The sequence below is a fragment of the Propithecus coquereli genome, unplaced genomic scaffold (genome assembly GCF_000956105.1).
Source record: "Propithecus coquereli isolate 6110/MARCELLA unplaced genomic scaffold, Pcoq_1.0 Scaffold310, whole genome shotgun sequence".
In the NCBI taxonomy this organism is placed as follows: Eukaryota; Metazoa; Chordata; class Mammalia; order Primates; family Indriidae; genus Propithecus; species Propithecus coquereli.
In genome coordinates this window covers 4,504,136-4,522,707 of record NW_012148731.1, presented here as the reverse complement: position 1 = coordinate 4,522,707, position 18,572 = coordinate 4,504,136, and the positions used below count along the sequence as shown (strand labels likewise).

Here is an 18,572-nt window from a genome sequence, read left to right as displayed (position 1 = left end):
ATACCCAAGGTGACCCATAGGCAAGCCCTCTCCGACTCCGGCGTTTTTGCACACTCCCCCGCCTCCGCCCGGTGCCCTGCCCCGGGGCCGGCGGATCCAACCCGAGGCCCCCTCTCCGAGTCACGCACGGCCCGAGGTCTGCCCGCTGCGGGCACACAGCGCCCGGCCGCCGCCGAGTGATGCGCCCCGATCCCGCAGGCTCTGTCCCGCAGCTCTCGTCCAGTCCCGGAACCTCCCTCGCTCCACCAGCTTCTGCGGCTCCCGCGACTCCGCAAGCCAAGGCAAGGTGCGGTCGCCCGAGGGCCTAGCCGCCCCCTACGCCCGGCTTCCGTTTTAAAGTTCGCGCCCCTCTGCCCCAAATCCAGCCTCGGGCTCCGCCGGAAGCCCGGGCGCGCTCGGACCTTCAGAACCCGGTGTTGGGCCAGCAGACCGCACGTCCCGGAGGCCACCGCCAGGCGGGCGCGCAAGCGAGACGGGTTGGGCTCCCCGAGGGGGCTACTCGCCGCCAGAGGAGTTTCGCAACTAGTTGTGTTCGAGCCTGCAGACCCTGGGGTCGGCGCTCCCCGTCCGTCATCGCGGCAGCGTCCCCATTACCCAGGCGAGGGCGCTGAGGCTCAGCGGCTCCGAACCCAGGTCCGGGGTTCCCGGGCCCCGCACAGCGCGCTCCGGAGGCTGCCGGGCCCGCGCAGGCCACGGTCGGGTCTCGGGCTCCCGCGGGACCGGCCCGGCCACCCCGCGAGCCGCACGCCGCGCCCTCTCTCCCGCCCGGCGGCGCGGCCGGGCGCAGCAAGCACACTCTTTGTCTCGGCGCCTCCCGCGCCCCGCCCGCCCGCACGTCCGCCCGCCCGGCCAATGCGGCGCGGCGACGGCGCGCAGGAGTTGGGTGTTGCCCGCGCCGCGCCCGCCCATTGGCCGCGCTCTGCGTCCCCCGGGGCCCGGCCGGCCCGGCGCGCGGGGCGTGGCACGCGGCCCGAAGTGAGGGACCGCGGGCGGCTAGCGGCGCACGGCCCGAGGGCGAGCGAGCCGGCCAGCGAGGGGCGAGAGCGGGCGAGGACTCGCGCTCCGAGCCGCCGTCCCCAACCCCGCGCGCGTGCGGGGCTCCGCGCCAGGCGGCGGCGGCCAGGCCGAGCCCAGCACAGCCGGCCGGCTGGGGGTCCCCGACGGCGCCCAGCCCGGCGAAGGGTCGGAGAGAAGGACGAGGAGGGAGGGCGGCCTCGCCGGGGGCCCAGCAATGGCGCTCGACTTCCTGGCTGGATGCGCTGGGGGTAAGGAGGCAGGCGGCTCTGCCCGGGCGCCCGATCTCGGGGGGCCCGCGCGAGGCGTCTGGGCTGGGAGCCAGCTCGGCTCGCCCTCGGGCTGAGGTCTGTGAAATGGGGGTAACAAGGCTCTTGTCCCTGCGGCTCTCGTGGGCGTAAATCGACTTCAAGCCCTGGGGAGCCTAGCGCACGGTGCGCGGGGGCAGGTGTCTCCTTATCCCTTCGGACACGCGCGGGCGGGAGGCCTGGAGCCCTGGGGGCAGCACTGGGGCTTGGCGGAGGCAGGGACTGCCCGGAGGATGCCCCGCTGTTGCCTGCACTCTCCCCACCCAAGGCCAGCGGACGCCGAGATCCGGGGCGCATCCCCTCCCCTCCCCCATCCCCATCCTGAGCCCAAAGGGAGCAGGGTCCCCTCCCCCATCTCATCCTGAGCCCAAAGGGAGCAGGGCCCCCTCCCCCATCTCATCCTGAGCCCAAAGGGAGCAGGGTCCCCTCCCCTATCCCCATCCTGAGCCCAAAGGGAGCAGGGCCCCCTCCCCCATCTCATCCTGAGCCCAAAGGGAGCAGGGCCCCCTCCCCCGGCCATGAATTTGGGGGCTGACTCCACCCCGTCCCCTGCAGCCGACTACACGGGGTTGGGGCCATCGGGCCACCCCCCTAGCGGACTGGCCTTGGTGGGCACTGAACCGCTTTGGTCAGACCCCGGCCGAGTCACGCTTTGACTTGGCGGCCCCTCCCTACGGGTCAGTGAGCGGCTGGGGGCGGCCATCGCCCGGGCGTTGGGTGGGCCTGACGCGCCGGACCAGCCGGTGTGGCCACCTTCACCGAGGCCGAGCCTCTGCGCTGCCCGGAGGCCTGGGGGTGTGCAGCCCAGGTTCTGCCTGTGGCCCGGTCGTGGGCGCTTCCCCGTTTGGCCTTTCGTTTCTCTGCTTTGGCTTTGAGGGTTAATTTATTCAACAGGTATTAATCGGGAGCCTGGTTTAGCCGTCAGGATTGGGGGTGAGCAGACGCGCCTCGCGGGCCGGGGGCTGGCTGGTTAGCCAGGGGTCCGTCCGGCCCCGCCCTGACGTCGGCGTCGTCTCTCTTGGGCACCTGCCCTTGTTCTCCGCTCTTCGTCTGCTTGGGTTTGGCTCTGAAAGAGCCTCAGCCACCGGCCCGCGGGTAGGAGCCCTGGAGGAGAGTGGCTGACTCGCTGAGCGTTCAAGCCCGTGGAGCTGGGTCTGCTTCCTCCCAGACTGGCTGAGGAGGGAGTGTGGCCAGGGAAGCGATGTGATTTAAGAACGGCCCAGCCTGTCGCCCAATCAGATCTCTGGAAGCTGCGGGAGGGGAAGCCCAGATTTTGCTGCAGATCAGATCGGTGGGTTTCTCCCTACCTCCAGCTCCAGCGCGTGTGGGCTGTCCGCGGGTCAGTGCCCCCTTCCAACCTCTTGGGGAGTGTGGATTCTTTCCCCAGAGGGGCAGGTTGCCTCTAATTGCACCGTAGTTGGTACCTGTCCTGGGAACCGCGGCGTTTGGGGGAGGAATACTCCTAAGGGCAGGCCTGCTTGGAGACCCCGCCCCGTCCCCAGACACGTGGGCAGTCTCTGAACTCCCGCTCACCCAGGCACCCCTGCCTAAAAGGCCCTTCTGCCCATCCTCACAGGCCCACCTGGGAGAAGTCATGTCCATGCTCCCTGCCCCAGGTTTGGGGCCCAGGTCTGGGACCAGCACTCTACTGAGCTGTCCAGTGTGCAGGCTTAGGTATAGACCACGCCCCAGGCCCTGGTCCTCCTGCAAGCCCAGACACTTGGTGCCCGCCTACTGCACTGCTCTGTTAAGGGCAGGCCTGAGCCTCCCGGATGCATAAGGATAGAAGTCACCTGGGGACCCACTCCTCTCATGTGACTGGGAGAAACCTAGACCCAGGGAGGAAGAGGAACTGCATGTTCCTCCAACAGGGCAGGGCTGCAGTCCTCTTCCTCCTACCCCAGGCTCCAGGGTGCTGGGGTCCCCCCCACCCTTAGGACAGTGATCTTATTGTGTCCCAGGCTCCAGAGCCCTCGCGTGGGGTCTGGTCTACTACCCCTCCTTCCTCCTGGCCCCCTCAGGCTCCTGCTGGTTCCTTCTGGTTTGGGCCCCTCCCCGCCCGGAGGCTTAGGGCGGGCTGATGGCAGTGCTAGGTGGCTCTCGATTCAGATTCCTGGATGGGGGATGGTCCATCTCCCAGATTGGCCTAATGTGGGTCACGTGTTTAACCTTCTCTGGGGAGGCAGGGCAGGCATTTTGCTTGACAACATCCCTGAGGCCTTGTGGGTGGAAGGGTTGGACTGCTTCCCCCCACTCGTGGACCCTTCCCTGGGCAGGAGCTGCAGGAGGCACAGAGAGAAGTTCAGCTGGGGCCAGCCCCTGCGTGGGGAGGACAGCTCTGCCATCCTGCTGCCTCTTCCCACCACCTCTGCTGCCAGGTGCCAGGGACAGTGGTCCCCTCCAGCCCCAGAGGATCATGGGGTAGGGGTCACCCCTGAGAGTCCAGCTTATGTGGGGCAGTGGCTTTGGAGCTGGGAGACAGGGTCTGCTTCTGCCAGTGTGATGTAGGCTTCGGTGTCCTCTCAGGGAGACGGTGAGGCAGGGCTTCCTGGCTCTCAAGGTGACTGAGGTTAAAAGGAGCCTGGCGGCCCCATGGAGGAAGGCTCTGCAGCCTACTCCACCTGTGGATGGGCGTGTTCTGGGTGAGGGGGACCAAGCCCCTCGAGGGAGCACTGAAACAAGTTGGGAGAAAGGGGGAGTGTGAGTGCCTGCCCTTGGAGCCCTCGCGTGGGGCCTCCCTGCTGGCCTCCCAACAGAGGTGGGTGGGACAAGGGCTTTCTCCTCTCCCGCCTCCCATCAGAGGCTGCTGAGAGCTGCTGCTGGCACCTGGGCAGGCCTGGGGCCAGAGGCATGACCCACAGGAAGGAGACCCCAGCTGGGCCTGGCTGCAGGGGGCATGGAGGGCCAAGAGGGGCCCCCAGCTGGAGGGAGAAAGGAGGCCATGTGGCACACCCTGGGCAAATGCTAGGTTTCCAAAACCCAAGAAAATCCATATGCCCTCTAAGAAAAAAGTTTCTAGAACTAGGAATTTAGAAAATTCAAAACATGATGGCTCTCAAGGGGAAGAAACAGAGTGTGTCCCAGAAGACCGGAAACACAGGTGGCAGTCACAAAGGAGAAGATAGGCTTGGTGGACGTCTTCTCATCCACCTGTGGACGTTAGGGGTTCTGGAAGGAGAAGAGGGAGCAGGTCTGGAGATGATGAATAATTAATAGTGGAAATTTTCCCTGATCAGGGAGGACAGGAGTCTGCAGAGTGAAAGGGCTGGCAGAGTTCCAGGCAGGGTTGCTTTAAAGAAAGAGACACACCCTTGGCATCTCCTGGTGTGACATGCCTGAAATCCACAGATTCAATCTCAGAGGCTTCCTGACAGAACACATGAATTATTGACAAGGGAGAAAAACACATTGGCAGCAGATTTCTCATCTGCAGGCCTGGAAGCCCAGAGACTGGAGACTGCAGACCTTGCTGCCTGGCCCAGGAACCCTACCAGAGCATTACTATTGTTCCCTTACAGTACTAAGAAATGTATTTTGCAGATGAGCAAGAATTCAGAGGACGTTTCCCCATGTGTTACATCTAAGGGAAATAACCAGGAAAGCGCCAGGTAAATGGCAGTTGATCAGAGTAGAGACCCCAAGTGGCAGGAGAGGGAATAGCTGGGAACTCTGCCTCTCAGGGTTTACAGGCAAATGTCAGTGGAAGGCGGCAGGAATGGGAGCTTTTGGGGGCGGCTTGGGACAGAAAGGGGCGGAGAGTCCCGGGGGCAGGTGGCAGGTGCTTATTCTGTTTCTGTGTAGTGAGTGTTAGAAACAAGAAGTAACACTTTGCCAAACTTACAAATTAACAATCAGAAAGGGGATAAACAGTAATTTGCCCAAACCGTCAAAAATGTGGAAAGGAAAAGTAGTAACAAATCATTCGCATAAAGTAAGGCGGCATAAAGTCAGATCCCTCCGTTATTTCAGCAAAATCTGAGACTGCTTCGGACTGGGTTAGAAAACAAAACCCAGCTATAGTTGTTTGCAAGAAACATCTAAAACAAAATAGTAAGAAAAGGTTCAAAATTAAGAGCTGGACAAAACTATATGGTATGAGAAGTGTCTGTGAAAAATTAAAAAAAGAAAAGGAATTAGGTAAAACTATACCAGGCACCTGTAACCTGAGAGAAAGCAGGGATTGGCAAAGTTACTTCAAAGTGGATTGTAAGGTCCAAACATTTAACAGCATGAAGAGGGTATCATATAAAGATTAGAAGGATAATTTGTGAAGAAGATGCACAGTAACTCCCACGAACCTTTGGGCATGCACTCATGTGACACCGGAGTCTAGCACGGAAGGAGAGAGGTGAGTGGTTGACGAGGAGGGTGCCAGGGCCAGGTCTAGGTTTGAATCCCTGCTCCAGCTACTTCCTAGCTGCGTGACATGAACACTACTTCTCTGTGCCTTGCTTTGTTCATCTGTAAAATGGGTTAATAGTCTTTTACCAGGTATATAAGTGGAAGAGTTAGTTTGTATACAAAACTGAGAACAGTAACTAGCAGGTTGTAATATTACTGTTTGTTATTCAACAAATGTGGGCTGTTTTAATGATACAGAAACAGTATTAGCAATAAAAGGAGAACTTTAACAGACATACTCGTAAAACTCTGGGTGGGGGGAGTGTGGGAGTCAGTGTCAGTCATTTGACCTCACTGAGCCTGAGTTTCTCCTTTAGTGACATAGGTAACAAGGCTGCCTTACTCACAGTGGTGCTGGCGACATTCACAGGCATGTTTACAGCCTGCTCAGCATGCAGGACTCTGAGAAGTGTTTGTGAGCCGTTTCGGAGGGGTAACCTTTGTCCTTTGATGGGGGCTGGATTTTTGTAGGGCCTGAACTGAAAAATAACCAAGCATGACTGCGGAGTCACACGATGTCTCCCTAGGCTTGGGGTGGCTTCTGGGAGGTGAGGGGAGTGGAGCAGAGGTGTCAGCCAATGCATCAGGACCCAGGGTCATCGTTTCCCGAGGGGGCTGTTACCCCATTTAACCTCCATGCTCCCCTGGGGGAGGGAGATAACCCTTGACAGGTGAAGAGAGTGAGGCTCAGACGGGAGTGGTTGGGGGCTTGCCTGGCTGGTAAGTGGCAGAGGGAACATTCGAGTCAGGGTGAGGGTCTGACCCCAAAGTCCAACATCCCTAAAGCCTCCTGCTCATACTAGAAGGTGTTCAGAGCAGTGAGACTTCCCAGAAACAACGTGTGCAGCCTCTCAGGGGACAACTTTCATGGTCATCCACCCAGACCAGTCCACGGCAGTCGGCAGCAGTCGAGGGATGGGACGCCAGCTTTGAGTAGGACATGCTGGCTTGACCTTGGGATGTCTCTGTCTCACACACACACACCCCACTGGACGTGAGGATCACAGGAGCTCGTGGGATGTGCCCGGCGCCCGGCAGGTGCTTGGTCAGCGTCCCTTCCCCTCCAGCGGTTCCTGCCCGGTCCTCCCCGCCAGAACCCCGTCCTACCCTGGCGCCCTGCACTGCAAGTTTCTGAGGCTTTTGGGTCACATGTTCCCCTTTCCTCCTCCAGGTGTGGCCGGTGTGCTTGTGGGACACCCGTTTGACACAGTCAAGGTGAGTCTGTCGTCACCGTTTTCTTCTCAGGCCTTGAGAGGGACCGGCAGGGTTGGGGTGGCTGGAGGCCGCTTTCCGGTTACAGCCCTGGGACGGCGTTCAAGGTCTCCGCGTGGGTTTGAGGATAAAGGTTGCGCCCCAGTGGCAGCTGCTTTTCCACTGGGCCACGCTGAACCTTCCGTGCAGGTTTGTCCTGTGTCTTTGGCTGAGCCACGTTGGGTTCGTGGCCAAGTCCATCCTCGGACTGGCTGGCCGAGCCCAGGGTGCTGAGCAGCTCGTTTCCTCCCACCCAGAGCGAGGACGCCACGCTGTTCTGATGCAGAACTTCCTAACGGCTTCTTGAAAGAGAGTTAGAGAGAAAATACAGAAACACAGAAAGATCCACGCTTGTCAGTATTTCCCACTGACATGATCTTCACAGAGTGGAGTTGTCATTATGGAGAAAGTGAGCAGTTGTGTCCCAAGTGCCGATGTGTACCTGCGAGGTGTCCGTGGCCAGAGACCCAGGGAAGGGCCGCGGAGGGTTGCCCCTACTTGGGACGTCAGGCCCTGGGGCAGGTGCCCAGTCGGCCGGTTCCCCCTGGATGTGCCCCACAGCGTGGTAAGGGGAGTCCCGAGTCTCAGACGCCCCGGAACAGTAACCAAGAAATCCATGTCCTCCAGTTGGAAATTTCCCAAATAAGTGTTCGGTTGGGGTTTTATGTTCTTAAACTAGCCACGCCAGGACCCTTCCTTGCCGTTCCCTGGGACCCAGGGCAGGCTGTAAGCAGCGGGCAAGAGGCCAGACCTGTACTTGCCCTAAACACTGAACTTGGCACCTTTTCCCGGTGGAGGGAGGCAGAGCCAAAAGCAAGACGTGTCACCCGAGCTGGGCCTGAGGTAGACTTGCCGTCTCCTCTTTTTTCAGTGAGCCCAGGTGTTTGTTGGCAGAGAAAATAACGTGTTATTTGGGGGCTGGCATCCCCTCTGCCAGCTGGTTTGACACCTGACCTTGAGCCAGTCACTGTACCTCTGGGCTCACATGTTCTCATCTGCAAAATGAGGGGTTGGGAGAGATTGTCTAGACCCCTCCTGGTGGCGGGTGTGCGACAGTGTAGTTTGTGTTGAATGAAACACCAGCTCAGCAGGCAGGTCCGGAGAGGAGGCTCAAGGGCCAGGCTTTCCTGGCAGACAGCGGCCCCTGAGTTCCCAACACAGGTTTGCCAAGAGCGAGGCCCTGGCAGAGCCCTTGCATGCAGCCTGCCCGCCATGCCCACACTCCGCCTAGCCAGGCCACCCGTGACACCTACCTGCAGCCCAGAGCAGCCCAGGACAGCTTGGTGGTCTCCACGTGACGCCATGTTTATGTTTTGTGGTCACGTGCTGTGAATGCCTCTCACAGCTGTGTCCAGCCAAGAAGTACCTCGGATTCACCTCTGCCCAGCTACTCACAGGCCAGGCTTCTCTGAGCTACGCATCCCCGGGCCTGGCCAGACCTCCCTCGGGCTCCCATCTGGCCCTCATCCAGTCCCTGTCAGGCTTTCGTCCTGATGCCTCTGCGACCATCTGAGCTGCCAAGCGCTTGGCCAGCACCTTTGAGTGCTTGGCCAGTACCTTTGTGAACAGCTGGGTGCAGGACCCCTCCCCACTTCACCGGGTTCCTGGCTCCCAGATCCTACTTGCCTGGAGCCTGCAGGGTGGTCTTTGAAAAGATCCATTCGTGACTTTGTGACTTTTTTTTTTTTTTTTTTTTTTTGTGCCACTGTGGCCCACCAGCATCACATCTGGTCAGACCTGCCTTTAAAAGCCGAACTTTTTATTATGAAAGGGGAGAAAACCTGCTGCGGTTAGCACCTCCTTGCCCCACCAGTCCCACCCACTCGCAGGCTCCCTGCCGTCTGGACTGCCTTCCGTTACAGAAGTTAAATATTCTCGTTAAAAGACAATTGGGAAATGTAGGGGGGAAAGCCAATTCTTCCCTTCCCCGCACAAATCAGTGTTTACATTTTGCACGTTGCCCTCAGAATCCACCCTCCACCCTGCCACGCGATATTTTTAAGATGTGTTTTAATCGTCAGGCACATACACATTTTTTGTTGGCTCTCTATTACAAAAGTATAGGTGGTAAAAAAATCTTAACCATAATAGAGATATATAAAATAAAAAGAAAAAAGCCAGTTCTTCGTAGATCCTTTCCCCCACCCTTGCAGATGACTTCTGCTGCAAAACAGAAATGCACACAGACCACCCATGTACATTGTTTGCTGTTGGCAAAAGTGGGATTGACTTACTTTTTGTCGTTTCTTTGTTTTGAGACACAGTCTCACTGCCCTGTCTGGTGTGCAGCAGTGTCATGACAGCCCACTGCAGCCTCCAACTCCTGGGCTCAAGCCATCCTCCTGCCTAAGCCTCCCGAGTGACTACAGGCGTGTGCCACTATGCCTGGCTCTGCTATGGTTGTTTTTTATTTGGTTTTAATTGACATTTAACACCTGTAGAAAAGCGCAGACAGACATCCTAGGTGTAAAGTCTGCAGATGAGCAGAAGCCGCCACCCAAGAGAAGCAGCCCATGGCCAGTCCCCTAGAAGCCCCCACCCTCCTAGCAGCTCCTCCTTCTCCCAAGGCTTCCACTGTGCAAACTTCTAACACCATGAGCCCCTTTCGCCTGGCTTGAACTTAATATAATTGGAGCTGTACCCTGGAATACATCGGGGGGACACCCGAGTCCATGTCGGTCCGCGCTGTCCTGCTTCAGTGGGCACTACAGTCAGGGACAAGTTGCTTCCGTCTGGGAGGGTGAGCTTTCATGTTGACCGACGACGGAGCGGTGGCCGGCCATCCCTGGCAGGGGAGGAGCAGGGTGGGAAGGGCTGGCCTCCCTAGATGTGATGTTGAAATTTTGTGTTGCTTTAACCGCCTTTACTTTCTGAGCTAGGGGCTGTCTGCATCCATAGCAAAAGTGTAACTTTGTTGTAGATGAGCGTAAGCCTCACCCCGGAGAGCGCTAGTAAGTACAGACCAGGTGAACCTCTTCTCCGTCAGTCCCGGCTGAACCGGCCCCCTCGCCCCAATCCCCAGGGTTCCCTCTGTGACTGGCAGGGGACAGGGAGGGTGTGAGGCGAGTGTGGGCCCAGCACAGGTCCTGGGATGGGGACTTGGGTGGGGCTGGTTGAGAATACTCAGACCCCTCTGGACTGGGGGTCTCCATGTGGGGGTCTCCCAGGCCCGTGGGGAGCCGGAAGCCTCCCGGGCTTGTGAGCAAGTGACCACTTTCCCAGGGGTGGGTCCATTTCCATCAGTCCTCAAAGGAGATCCTGTCACCCCAAAATATTAAGCACCTCAGCTCTAGATACCACGAGACTTGGGCCATCGGGCCACAGTTCACCCCCCAGACTTGGTCCCCCCCAGTCCCAGACAGCGAGGGCTTGTCACAGACCCAGGGTCAGAAAGACAGTGGAGAGAGGCCTCTGCCCACTTTGGTGGCAGGACCCGGGCATTCAACAGCGTCTGCGACCTGCAGAGACTTAACGACGCTGCCCAGGTGGCATCGCAAATCTGACCCGAGGAAGGGACAGCCCCACCTCGCACTGTTCTGCTGCCACAGCCCTCTTAGTGCCAGCGCCGGAGGCTGCAGGAGGAACAGAAATGTGCCACCAGAGACCCCAGAACACTGAAGGGAAAGTGAAAACCCTCACGTCACAAAAACTTCACCTGAGCCCGAGCTCACGGTGTTGCATGTTGTTGAAGTTGAACGGCGCTTTTGCTTTTCTCTGAAAAGCCGCTGCCCTGTAAGTGCCGGCGGAGCTGGGCCGCCGGCGAGCGGTTCTGTGGGTGAATCGCGGCAGGGCACGCCGGCTGCCCGCTGTTTCTCGCACAGTGGCTGCCGGCTGCTGAGGGCCTCAGGTGCAGAGGCGGTACTCTTTTTGGTAACAGCATTTTTTATGAGTGCATTCGCCAATAGAAGATCCACCTATTCTGGTGGATTGAACTGGAAAAATTCCAGAATCCGGGCTGAAGCTGGCTGTTCCCCCGCGAGGGCTCTCGAATGCCAGAACCCCACCCTGCCCTCACCTCCCCCACACAGCAGCTCAGGTCCCTGGAGAGGCTGCACTGCAAAACGACTCTGAGCCTCAGTCTTCCCCTCTTGGAAATGGGGGCATCGTACCCGTCAGGGCAGGTGCTTCCGATGCCCTGAGATAATGAGGGTGGAGCCCTCCCCGCTCCCCCGCTGCCAGGCACAGGGGTGCTCGCTTGTGGCCTTGGCTGTGATCATGATCTTCCCTGAGTCAAATCTGGGGAGCCAGCTCCTGAGATGGTGACGTGACCTAGTTTACTGCCACCCCCGTGACACGGATTCCGAGTTCAGGAAGTGTCCCTCCTGCTCCGCCAAGAGCAGAGATAAGCTCTCAGGCAACAAAGGACCCTTTGACATGTGAGAGGTTCTGGGCCACTGGGCTTGGAGGCGGCTGGGCCTGACCAGTGTCCCAGGCCCCGGAGCTGCTGACATGGTCCCCAAGAAGGCTGTCAGCTCTTCTCTTGTCACCACTCTATTAAGTCATGACCACTGTTCTCCCAAAAGGCTACAGGCAAAAACCAAGCAAGAGTTCTGTTGCCTCAATGCCAGCCCCTGACAGTTACGTGGTGGACATTAGGTTGGGAGCTCCTCTGGCATCAGCTCTGGTTTGGGACATTAGTCACTCAGCAGGATGACAAGTGCCACCTGGATGGTGGGTTGGTCTCGGGAGGTAGTTTATGCCCCACTGTGAGTGCATGGTGCAGCCACAGTGAAAACAAGAGGCTTAACCTTGACTCGTCTGAGACCTTGAGGACGTCCTGCCCTGTCTCCAGCTGACTGTCCCTGTAGCTGTTTGCCCCACACACCCCTCCGTGAGGAGGCATGGGTAGCTGGCCCTGCCACACCTGGAATTCCAAAAGCCATAGAAAGCTCCTTAGGTCCCTGCCTCACGCATCCTGCCGTGGGCCTCCTCAAGAGACCCTGCGGGCAGTTGGGAGTGCCGGGCCAGGGGAGCTGGGTGCTCTGGCCTGCCCACCTTTCACGGCGCCCTCTCCTTGCAGGTGCGGCTTCAGGTCCAGAGCGTGGAAAAGCCCCAGTACCGAGGCACCCTGCACTGTTTCCGGTCCATCGTCAAGCAGGAGAGCGTGAGTGGCCTGGGCGGTTGGTGTGCAAGGGTGGGGAACCAGCCTCAGGCAGCCACCCTCTGCAGGCCAGAGAGCGGGAAAAGGTGTCAGGACGGTGGCAAGGCGAATTGGGACGTGGGTTCTGATAAAATTCCGCTCGGCCCTCAGGAGCACCGGGGGTGGGCGGGGCTGCCCCACCTGCAGGGAGGGCTGAGGAGGTGGGCTGCGCACCCCGGCGGCCCTGACGCGCCTCTGTCCCCCTCTGTCCCGGCAGGTGCTGGGCCTGTACAAGGGCCTGGGCTCGCCCCTCATGGGGCTCACCTTCATCAACGCGCTCGTGTTCGGCGTGCAGGGCAACACCCTGCGGGCGCTGGGCCGCGACTCGCCGCTCAACCAGTTCCTGGCGGGCGCGGCGGCGGGCGCCATCCAGTGCGTCATCTGCTGCCCGATGGAGCTGGCCAAGACGCGGCTGCAGCTGCAGGACGCGGGCGCGGCGCGCGCCTACCGCGGCTCCCTGGACTGCCTGGCGCAGACCTACCGGCGCGAGGGCGTGCGCGGCGTCAACCGGGGCATGGCGGCCACGCTGCTGCGCGAGACGCCCAGCTTCGGCGTCTACTTCCTCGCCTACGACGTGCTGACGCGCGCGCTGGGCTGCGAGCCGGGCGACCGCCTGCTGGTGCCCAAACTGCTGCTGGCGGGCGGCACGGCGGGCATCGCGTCCTGGCTCTCCACCTACCCCGTGGACGTGGTCAAGTCGCGGCTGCAGGCCGACGGGCTGCGGGGCGCCCCGCGCTACCGCGGCATCCTCGACTGCGTGCGCCAGAGCTACCAGGCCGAGGGCTGGCGCGTCTTCACGCGGGGGCTGGCGTCCACGCTGCTGCGCGCCTTCCCTGTCAACGCCGCCACCTTCGCCACTGTCACCGTGGTGCTCACCTATGTGCGGGGCGAGGAGGCCGGGCCGGAGGGCGAGGCTGTGCCCGCTGCCGCTGCGGGGTCCTCCCTGGCCCAGCCCTCCAGCCTGTGACGCCCGTCCCCCGCCCAGCTTCCCCAGGCATCGCTTTTCAGAAAGCCGGCCATGGCGTGAATTGGCCCCTTAGCCGATTGCCTGGCTCAGGTGCCGTGGGCTGTGGATTCCATGAAACCTGGGTGGAATTTCGCTCATCTGCTGGGTGACCTTGGCGACAGACTTCACTCTGCTGGCCTCAGTGTTCTCGTCTCGAGACCTCAGGGTCTCGAAATGGGGACCCTCATACCCTCATTGTGTAGTCAGGAAGCTCAGAGACAATTCCCATGCCTGACTGAGTCATGGCTCTGCCTGGAAATGTTACTGGGGGTGCCTCCGCCCCACCTTGGCATCCTGGCCGCTGCCTCTGTGCTGCTGTCCTGCAGGCTGGTTCCCAGGGGGCTCTGATGAGCCACTAGTGGCTGCCCAGGGACTTGCTAACTCCCCAAACCCTCCACCTGGCTGAGCTCCAGGGAGACTTCTTGGCTACCTCCCTGATCTCTGTTAGGGATAGCCGGCAGCTGGGAGTGCCTCCTGGTGTCACGGGACTGGATGCTCTGCCAGTGCACCCCACCTTCTCCATGTGGCACTGCTGCATACGGCGCGGCCAGCTGCTGCTCCTCCCACTGGAGGGTAGACCGGGAAGCCACAGGGTCTGCTGGGGGCTCCACATCAGCTGGGGGCCTGGGAGAGCAGCATGCACAGGCCAGTGGGGGTGGTCTCCGCAGTTAAATTGTGATACAGCTGTGGCAAGGGGATAGCCTTTCACCTTCTGGCCTCAGGCTGCCATCTTTAAAATGGTTGGGACATGGGCCAGCCGGTGGATGCCTGAGTCCCTGGCCCACCGCCACCAGCCAGAGTCCCCAGGGCATGCAGAGGGCTCCACAGAGGGCAGCATGGATCCCCCTGCCCTGGGCTCGCACAGTTCAGGCCACAAAGCCAAAGGTCAGTTGGTCCACTCCCCAGCCAAGTGCCTGGGGTCCCCATGAGGGCACAGGGGGCCTGGTAGTGGGCACAGGGATGGCCAGTCGTGCCTGCTGGGGCAGGAGCGGGCCCCCCAGGCTCGACTCCCCAGGAAGGTGGCTCGTGTCCCAGGAGGCGGGCCATGCTCCGTGAGGATGAGTCCAGCTCTGTATAGTGTGATGTTATTGTACAGAAACCTCTGAGGGAATAAAATATTCTTTGGTTTTTTAAGCGGTGAGGTTCACTTTGTGCGTCTTGGAGGAAGAGGCTCCATTCCCCACCCTCACCCTGGAGTCAGAGGGGCGGCTCGGTGGCCTGTGTGCCCTCGGATCCTGCGGCTTGGCCATGTGACCTGGGGTACATTACAGATACATGTGAGTGCCTCAGTTTCCTCATCCTCAAGGTGAGCTAAGGAAGGTCTCAGGGTGAAAATGTCAAGCCTGTAAACATGCTCAGCCATCCAGCAAGTGCCCCCGTCCCAGCAATGGGAGGCCTGCGGCGAGGGGGACAGGACGGGGAGGGGCCTGAAGCAGCCTCCTACTGGAGGGAGGTCTGAGTGGAGTGTCTGTCTCAACCTCCTGGACCTAACCCAGCCTAAGAGATGCCAGAGGGCTTCCTGGAGGAGGCCTTCCTGGAGGTTTGCCAAAGGGAGGGGGGCCTCACTGCCCACCCCACCGAGTTTCGCTCTGTCTCCTGGAGTCAGCCCTGGGCACCCAGCACCGCTGCAGCTACTAGCCAGGAGGCTCTTTCCTTCCCAACTACTGAGCCAAAAAGTTCTGCCCGCTGACCAGGGAGGGGCCCCCAGCCTCCCCCAGGAGGGCCCCAGCTCTCCTGGGCCAGTGCACCATGTTTAAACACAGGTGCCAGACTGTGACATCGAGCTCATCCAGTTTCCAGGGGCAGGAGGCCAGGAAGGGGCTGGCTGGTGATCCCTGGGGTCCCCCTGGCCCCACTCTCCTCGGAAAGAAACCAGGGGACACTCTGGGGGTGGGGGACACAACCCGGGTCTCAACCTGCTCCTCTACTCCTAGCTGGGTGGCCTTTTTTTTTTTTTTCCACTTTTAAAATTTGTTTCATTGCATACCATTTATTTTCAAAAGCTATTACAACGTTCTTAAGAATCATTTTTTTTTGAGCTTTATTTTTTTTTTAATTATATTTTTTTATTTATTATTCCAGGGTTTTGTGAGGGTACAACCATTATAGTTACACTTTATGTCTTTGCCTCAACCAAATGCGGGTTAAAGGCATGCCCTTCCCTCCCTTTAGTGCTCCCCATGTCCTTTAGTTGTAGATTTGCCCCCCCCGTCCCCCTAATCCCTAGAGAATATTTCTGCCATGTGATCACCCTAGTGTTGATCAGTTAGTACCAATTTGATGGTGAGTACAATTGGATCCGGTTCTTCTGCCCTTTTGACCCCTCACCTCTCTGAGCCTGGGTGGCTGCATCTCTAAGCGACAGCCTGGGTGGGGCTTATGGCCATGACGTCTTCAACGTCCCATCACCCTCCATCTCCTACACCTGCGCTCTCTGGAAAGGCCCCAACACGACCCTTCCTGGGAACTGATTTAAGCAAAGTATTTATTGAGACGTGCTCACTTCAGGGCCGCTTCGGGTTCTAGGGCGGCAGCAGCAGCCACCAACCCCTGCTGCTGCCTGCCCCTCAGGGGCTCAGTCCCACTAACAAACCCTCCAGAAGTGAGGAGTGACGTGCTGGCTCCCTGCCGCTCCACCGTTCAGTGACCTCACTGCGGTAGCTCGGAATTGGCCACAGCGGGGCAAACCCCGGAGAAATTGGCAAATGCTACAAGGTGTGGCCCCCACCCCCATCCTCACAGCTGGACGTTAAACATGACCAACAAATCTGGGAGCAGAGGGTTTTTTAAACAAGTTTAATTTACATTTTCTCCCTAATTTGAATAATTTTATTTGGAATAACTAATATATGGAAGTGGTAAAAATAAGAATCCAAATAGAAGCCAGGGTGTGCAGTGAAGAGGAAACGTCCCCACCTGCCCCCCCGGAGTCAAGGGTGGGCTCCAGCACCTTCCGGGCAAGCCCAGCGCTGGGGACGTCCACGCCCCACAAAGCGTGGCCCCGGGACTGACTGTTCTTCGCTTTCTTCACTTGACAGTTATCTTGGAGGTTGTATTATTAATAGTTTCCTAGGACTGCTGTAACAAAATACCACAAACAGTGTGGCTAAAACAACAGAAGTTTATTCTCTTGAAGTCCTGGAGGACCGAAATCCAGGAGCAGGCAGCGAGGTTCCTTCTGGACGCAAACCCTTCTTTGCGTCTTCCAGGCTGCTGGTGGTAGCTGCCCTGTGGTGTATGACAGATCACTCCAGTCGCTGCCTCCATCTTTGCCCAATCTCCCTGAGGTCTTTCTCTGTGTCCTCTCTTTTTAGGAGGACACTAGTCCTGTTGGATTAAGGGCCTCTACTCCGGTATGACCTCATCTTCATTAAAAACATCTACAAAGACCCAGTTTCCAAATAAGGTCAAATTCACAATTACCTGGGGTTAGGACTTCCACATATCTTTTGGGGGAACTTAATTCGACCCACAACAGGGATTTTTTTCTTTCTTTCTTTTTTTTTTTTTTTTTGAGACAGTTTTGTTCTGTCGGCCTGGCTAGAGTGCGGTGGCATCATGATAGCTCACTGCAACCTCCAAGTCCCGGGCTCAAGCCATGCTCCAGCCTCAGCCTCCCGAGTAGCTGGGACTACAATCGTGTGCCACCACACCCGGCTAATATTTGTATTTTTAGTAGAGACAAGGGTCTCGCTCTTGCTCAGGCTGGTCTCAAACTCCCAAGCTCAAGCAATCCTCCCGCCTTGGCCTCCCAGAGTGCTAGGATTACAGGCGTGAGCCACCTCACCGCCACCTCTCCTTTGCATCCAAATGCACCACAAGCCACTACGCAGAGTTGGGAGTTTATTTTGTTGTGTCCAGAGGCCATTGGCAGGTTTTACCCAGGGGAGTGACAGGGTCTGATCTCTGCTCTAAAGATACCACAGGAGGTTAGGAGGCAGGGTGGAGTGGGAGGCAAAGGCCCCAGGGACTGCCTGGGGGTATCTGAGCCAAAGGGCATCTTGGGGCCAAGAATGGAGGGCCCCAGTGGCATGTGGGCAAGATCACTCTGGGGAATAAAGGGCAGAAGATGAAGGCTTTGGAGGTGTCAGGGGTGCAGTCAAGGGAGGTGAAACCATGTGGCAGGAGCCAGTCTGAGAACTAACTCTGCAGGGATCTGGAACTTTCTATGAGGCTCCTTCCTTGACTCCTTAGAGGAAAGTGCTTTGAAGGGCACTGCTGAGGCAGCTGCCTCTGGGATGGGATGGGGGGCTCAAAGCCTGGAGGGGCAGGGAGCAGGGGACAGCCCAGTGGGGGCTGGGTGGAGCTCCAGGCCTTGGCTCAGAGTCCAAGCAAAGCAGCATCCCCTCCTCCCATGCAGTTTGGGGGACATTTTTAAGTCTAAACCTGAGAGACCGTTTTTTACCGATTTCTCCAGTGCCGAGGCCAGCCCACCCTGGGCCTCACACACACTGGCTTCCCTCCCCTTTTCTTTTGGTCCCTTTGGACTTCGGGTGCTCAGAGCGAAAGAAGCCTCATGAGCCTCCTCGGGCCACGCCCACCACCATCTGGGGCCTTTAGTGAGGCATTTCTCATAAAATAAAATGCACCTGGGTGGGCGTGGTGGCTGGAACCTGTACTCCTAGCACTCTGGGAGGCTGAGGTGGGAGAATCCCTTGAGGTTGGGAGTTCGAGACCAGCCTGAGCAAGAGTGAGACCCCCCCCCACCCCCATCTCTAAAAAAATAAAAATAAAATAAAATGCACCTAGGACCCCTTCGTCCCCCCTCAGCCCTGCCTACATGGTTCTTGTGACTGTAGGGACGACGGCTCGGCCCTTTGCACACCAGCCCCTTCATCCTCTCAACAGCCCACAAGGTCAGTGCTGGCACTCCCGTTTTGCACAGGAGGATGCCAGTGGAGGAGGGCCCCGTCCAAGGTCACACAGCCAGTCTGTGCTGGGGCCGCAGCCTTCACCGTGCCAGTGCCATCCTTCACCCTGCAGCAGGATCCGCCTGGGCCAGCCCCCTAGACTCCAGGTGGCCAATGGGCTGGAAGTGAGAGACAGCCCTGGAGTGACAGTTCAAGCACCAGAGGGGGACTTAAAGAGAGGACAGGGCCAGGACCCACTATGTGCTCTTTGGTCTCGGCTTCCTTGCTGCTTGCTGCTCACTGCTGACTGCGTGGCACCCAGCTGCCCAGCGAGAGGCAGATGCATGCGCTGGTTCCAGAGCCCACCTGGGGACTGGGAACGGCCTGGTGGGGCCAGTGTCCATCCCGGCCAGAGACAGGGCACAGGCTGCAGGGGGCTGGGCCTATCTCCTTGGCCTCCCTGGCTCAGCCTGGCTCCCTTCTGGCTTGACCTCTCCCAGGCCCATGGGGACCGCCAGCCTCCCCAAGCCCACCTGGCTAAGCCTCCCCACACCCACCTGGTCACACCCTGCTCCCCATCTGAAATGGCGCTGCGCTCAAGC

General features: G+C 59.0%; 1 protein-coding gene across 3 annotated transcripts; it reads left to right on the top strand.

Moving 5' to 3' along the window:
- Positions 1 to 1,011: 1,011 nt before the first annotated feature.
- On the top strand, positions 1,012 to 14,213 carry SLC25A29 (solute carrier family 25 (mitochondrial carnitine/acylcarnitine carrier), member 29). Of its 3 annotated transcripts, XM_012650112.1 has the most exons (5): positions 1,016 to 1,265; positions 6,895 to 6,938; positions 9,854 to 9,925; positions 11,995 to 12,078; positions 12,332 to 14,213. In XM_012650112.1, exon 5 carries the CDS (start codon positions 12,368 to 12,370, stop codon positions 13,079 to 13,081), a length of 714 nt encoding a protein of 237 aa, XP_012505566.1. In that variant the 5' UTR covers positions 1,016 to 1,265; positions 6,895 to 6,938; positions 9,854 to 9,925; positions 11,995 to 12,078; positions 12,332 to 12,367; the 3' UTR covers positions 13,082 to 14,213. The 3 variants fall into 3 exon arrangements, with proteins under 3 accessions (XP_012505564.1, XP_012505566.1, XP_012505565.1); XM_012650110.1 differs by lacking the exon at positions 9,854 to 9,925 and having other exon boundaries at positions 1,012 to 1,265; XM_012650111.1 differs by lacking the exons at positions 1,016 to 1,265; positions 6,895 to 6,938 and having other exon boundaries at positions 9,389 to 9,925.
- The last annotated feature ends 4,359 nt before the right edge of the window (positions 14,214 to 18,572 follow it).

Excerpts from the sequence above, each read along its gene's own strand:
- SLC25A29 (XM_012650110.1), top strand. The coding sequence starts at position 1,232 with ATGGCGCTCGACTTCCTGGCTGGATGCGCTGGGG. Across the intron at positions 1,266-6,894 it reads CCTGGCTGGATGCGCTGGGG|GTGTGGCCGGTGTGCTTGTG; the intron begins GTAAGGAGGCAG and ends TTCCTCCTCCAG. Across the intron at positions 6,939-11,994 it reads ACCCGTTTGACACAGTCAAG|GTGCGGCTTCAGGTCCAGAG; the intron begins GTGAGTCTGTCG and ends CTCTCCTTGCAG.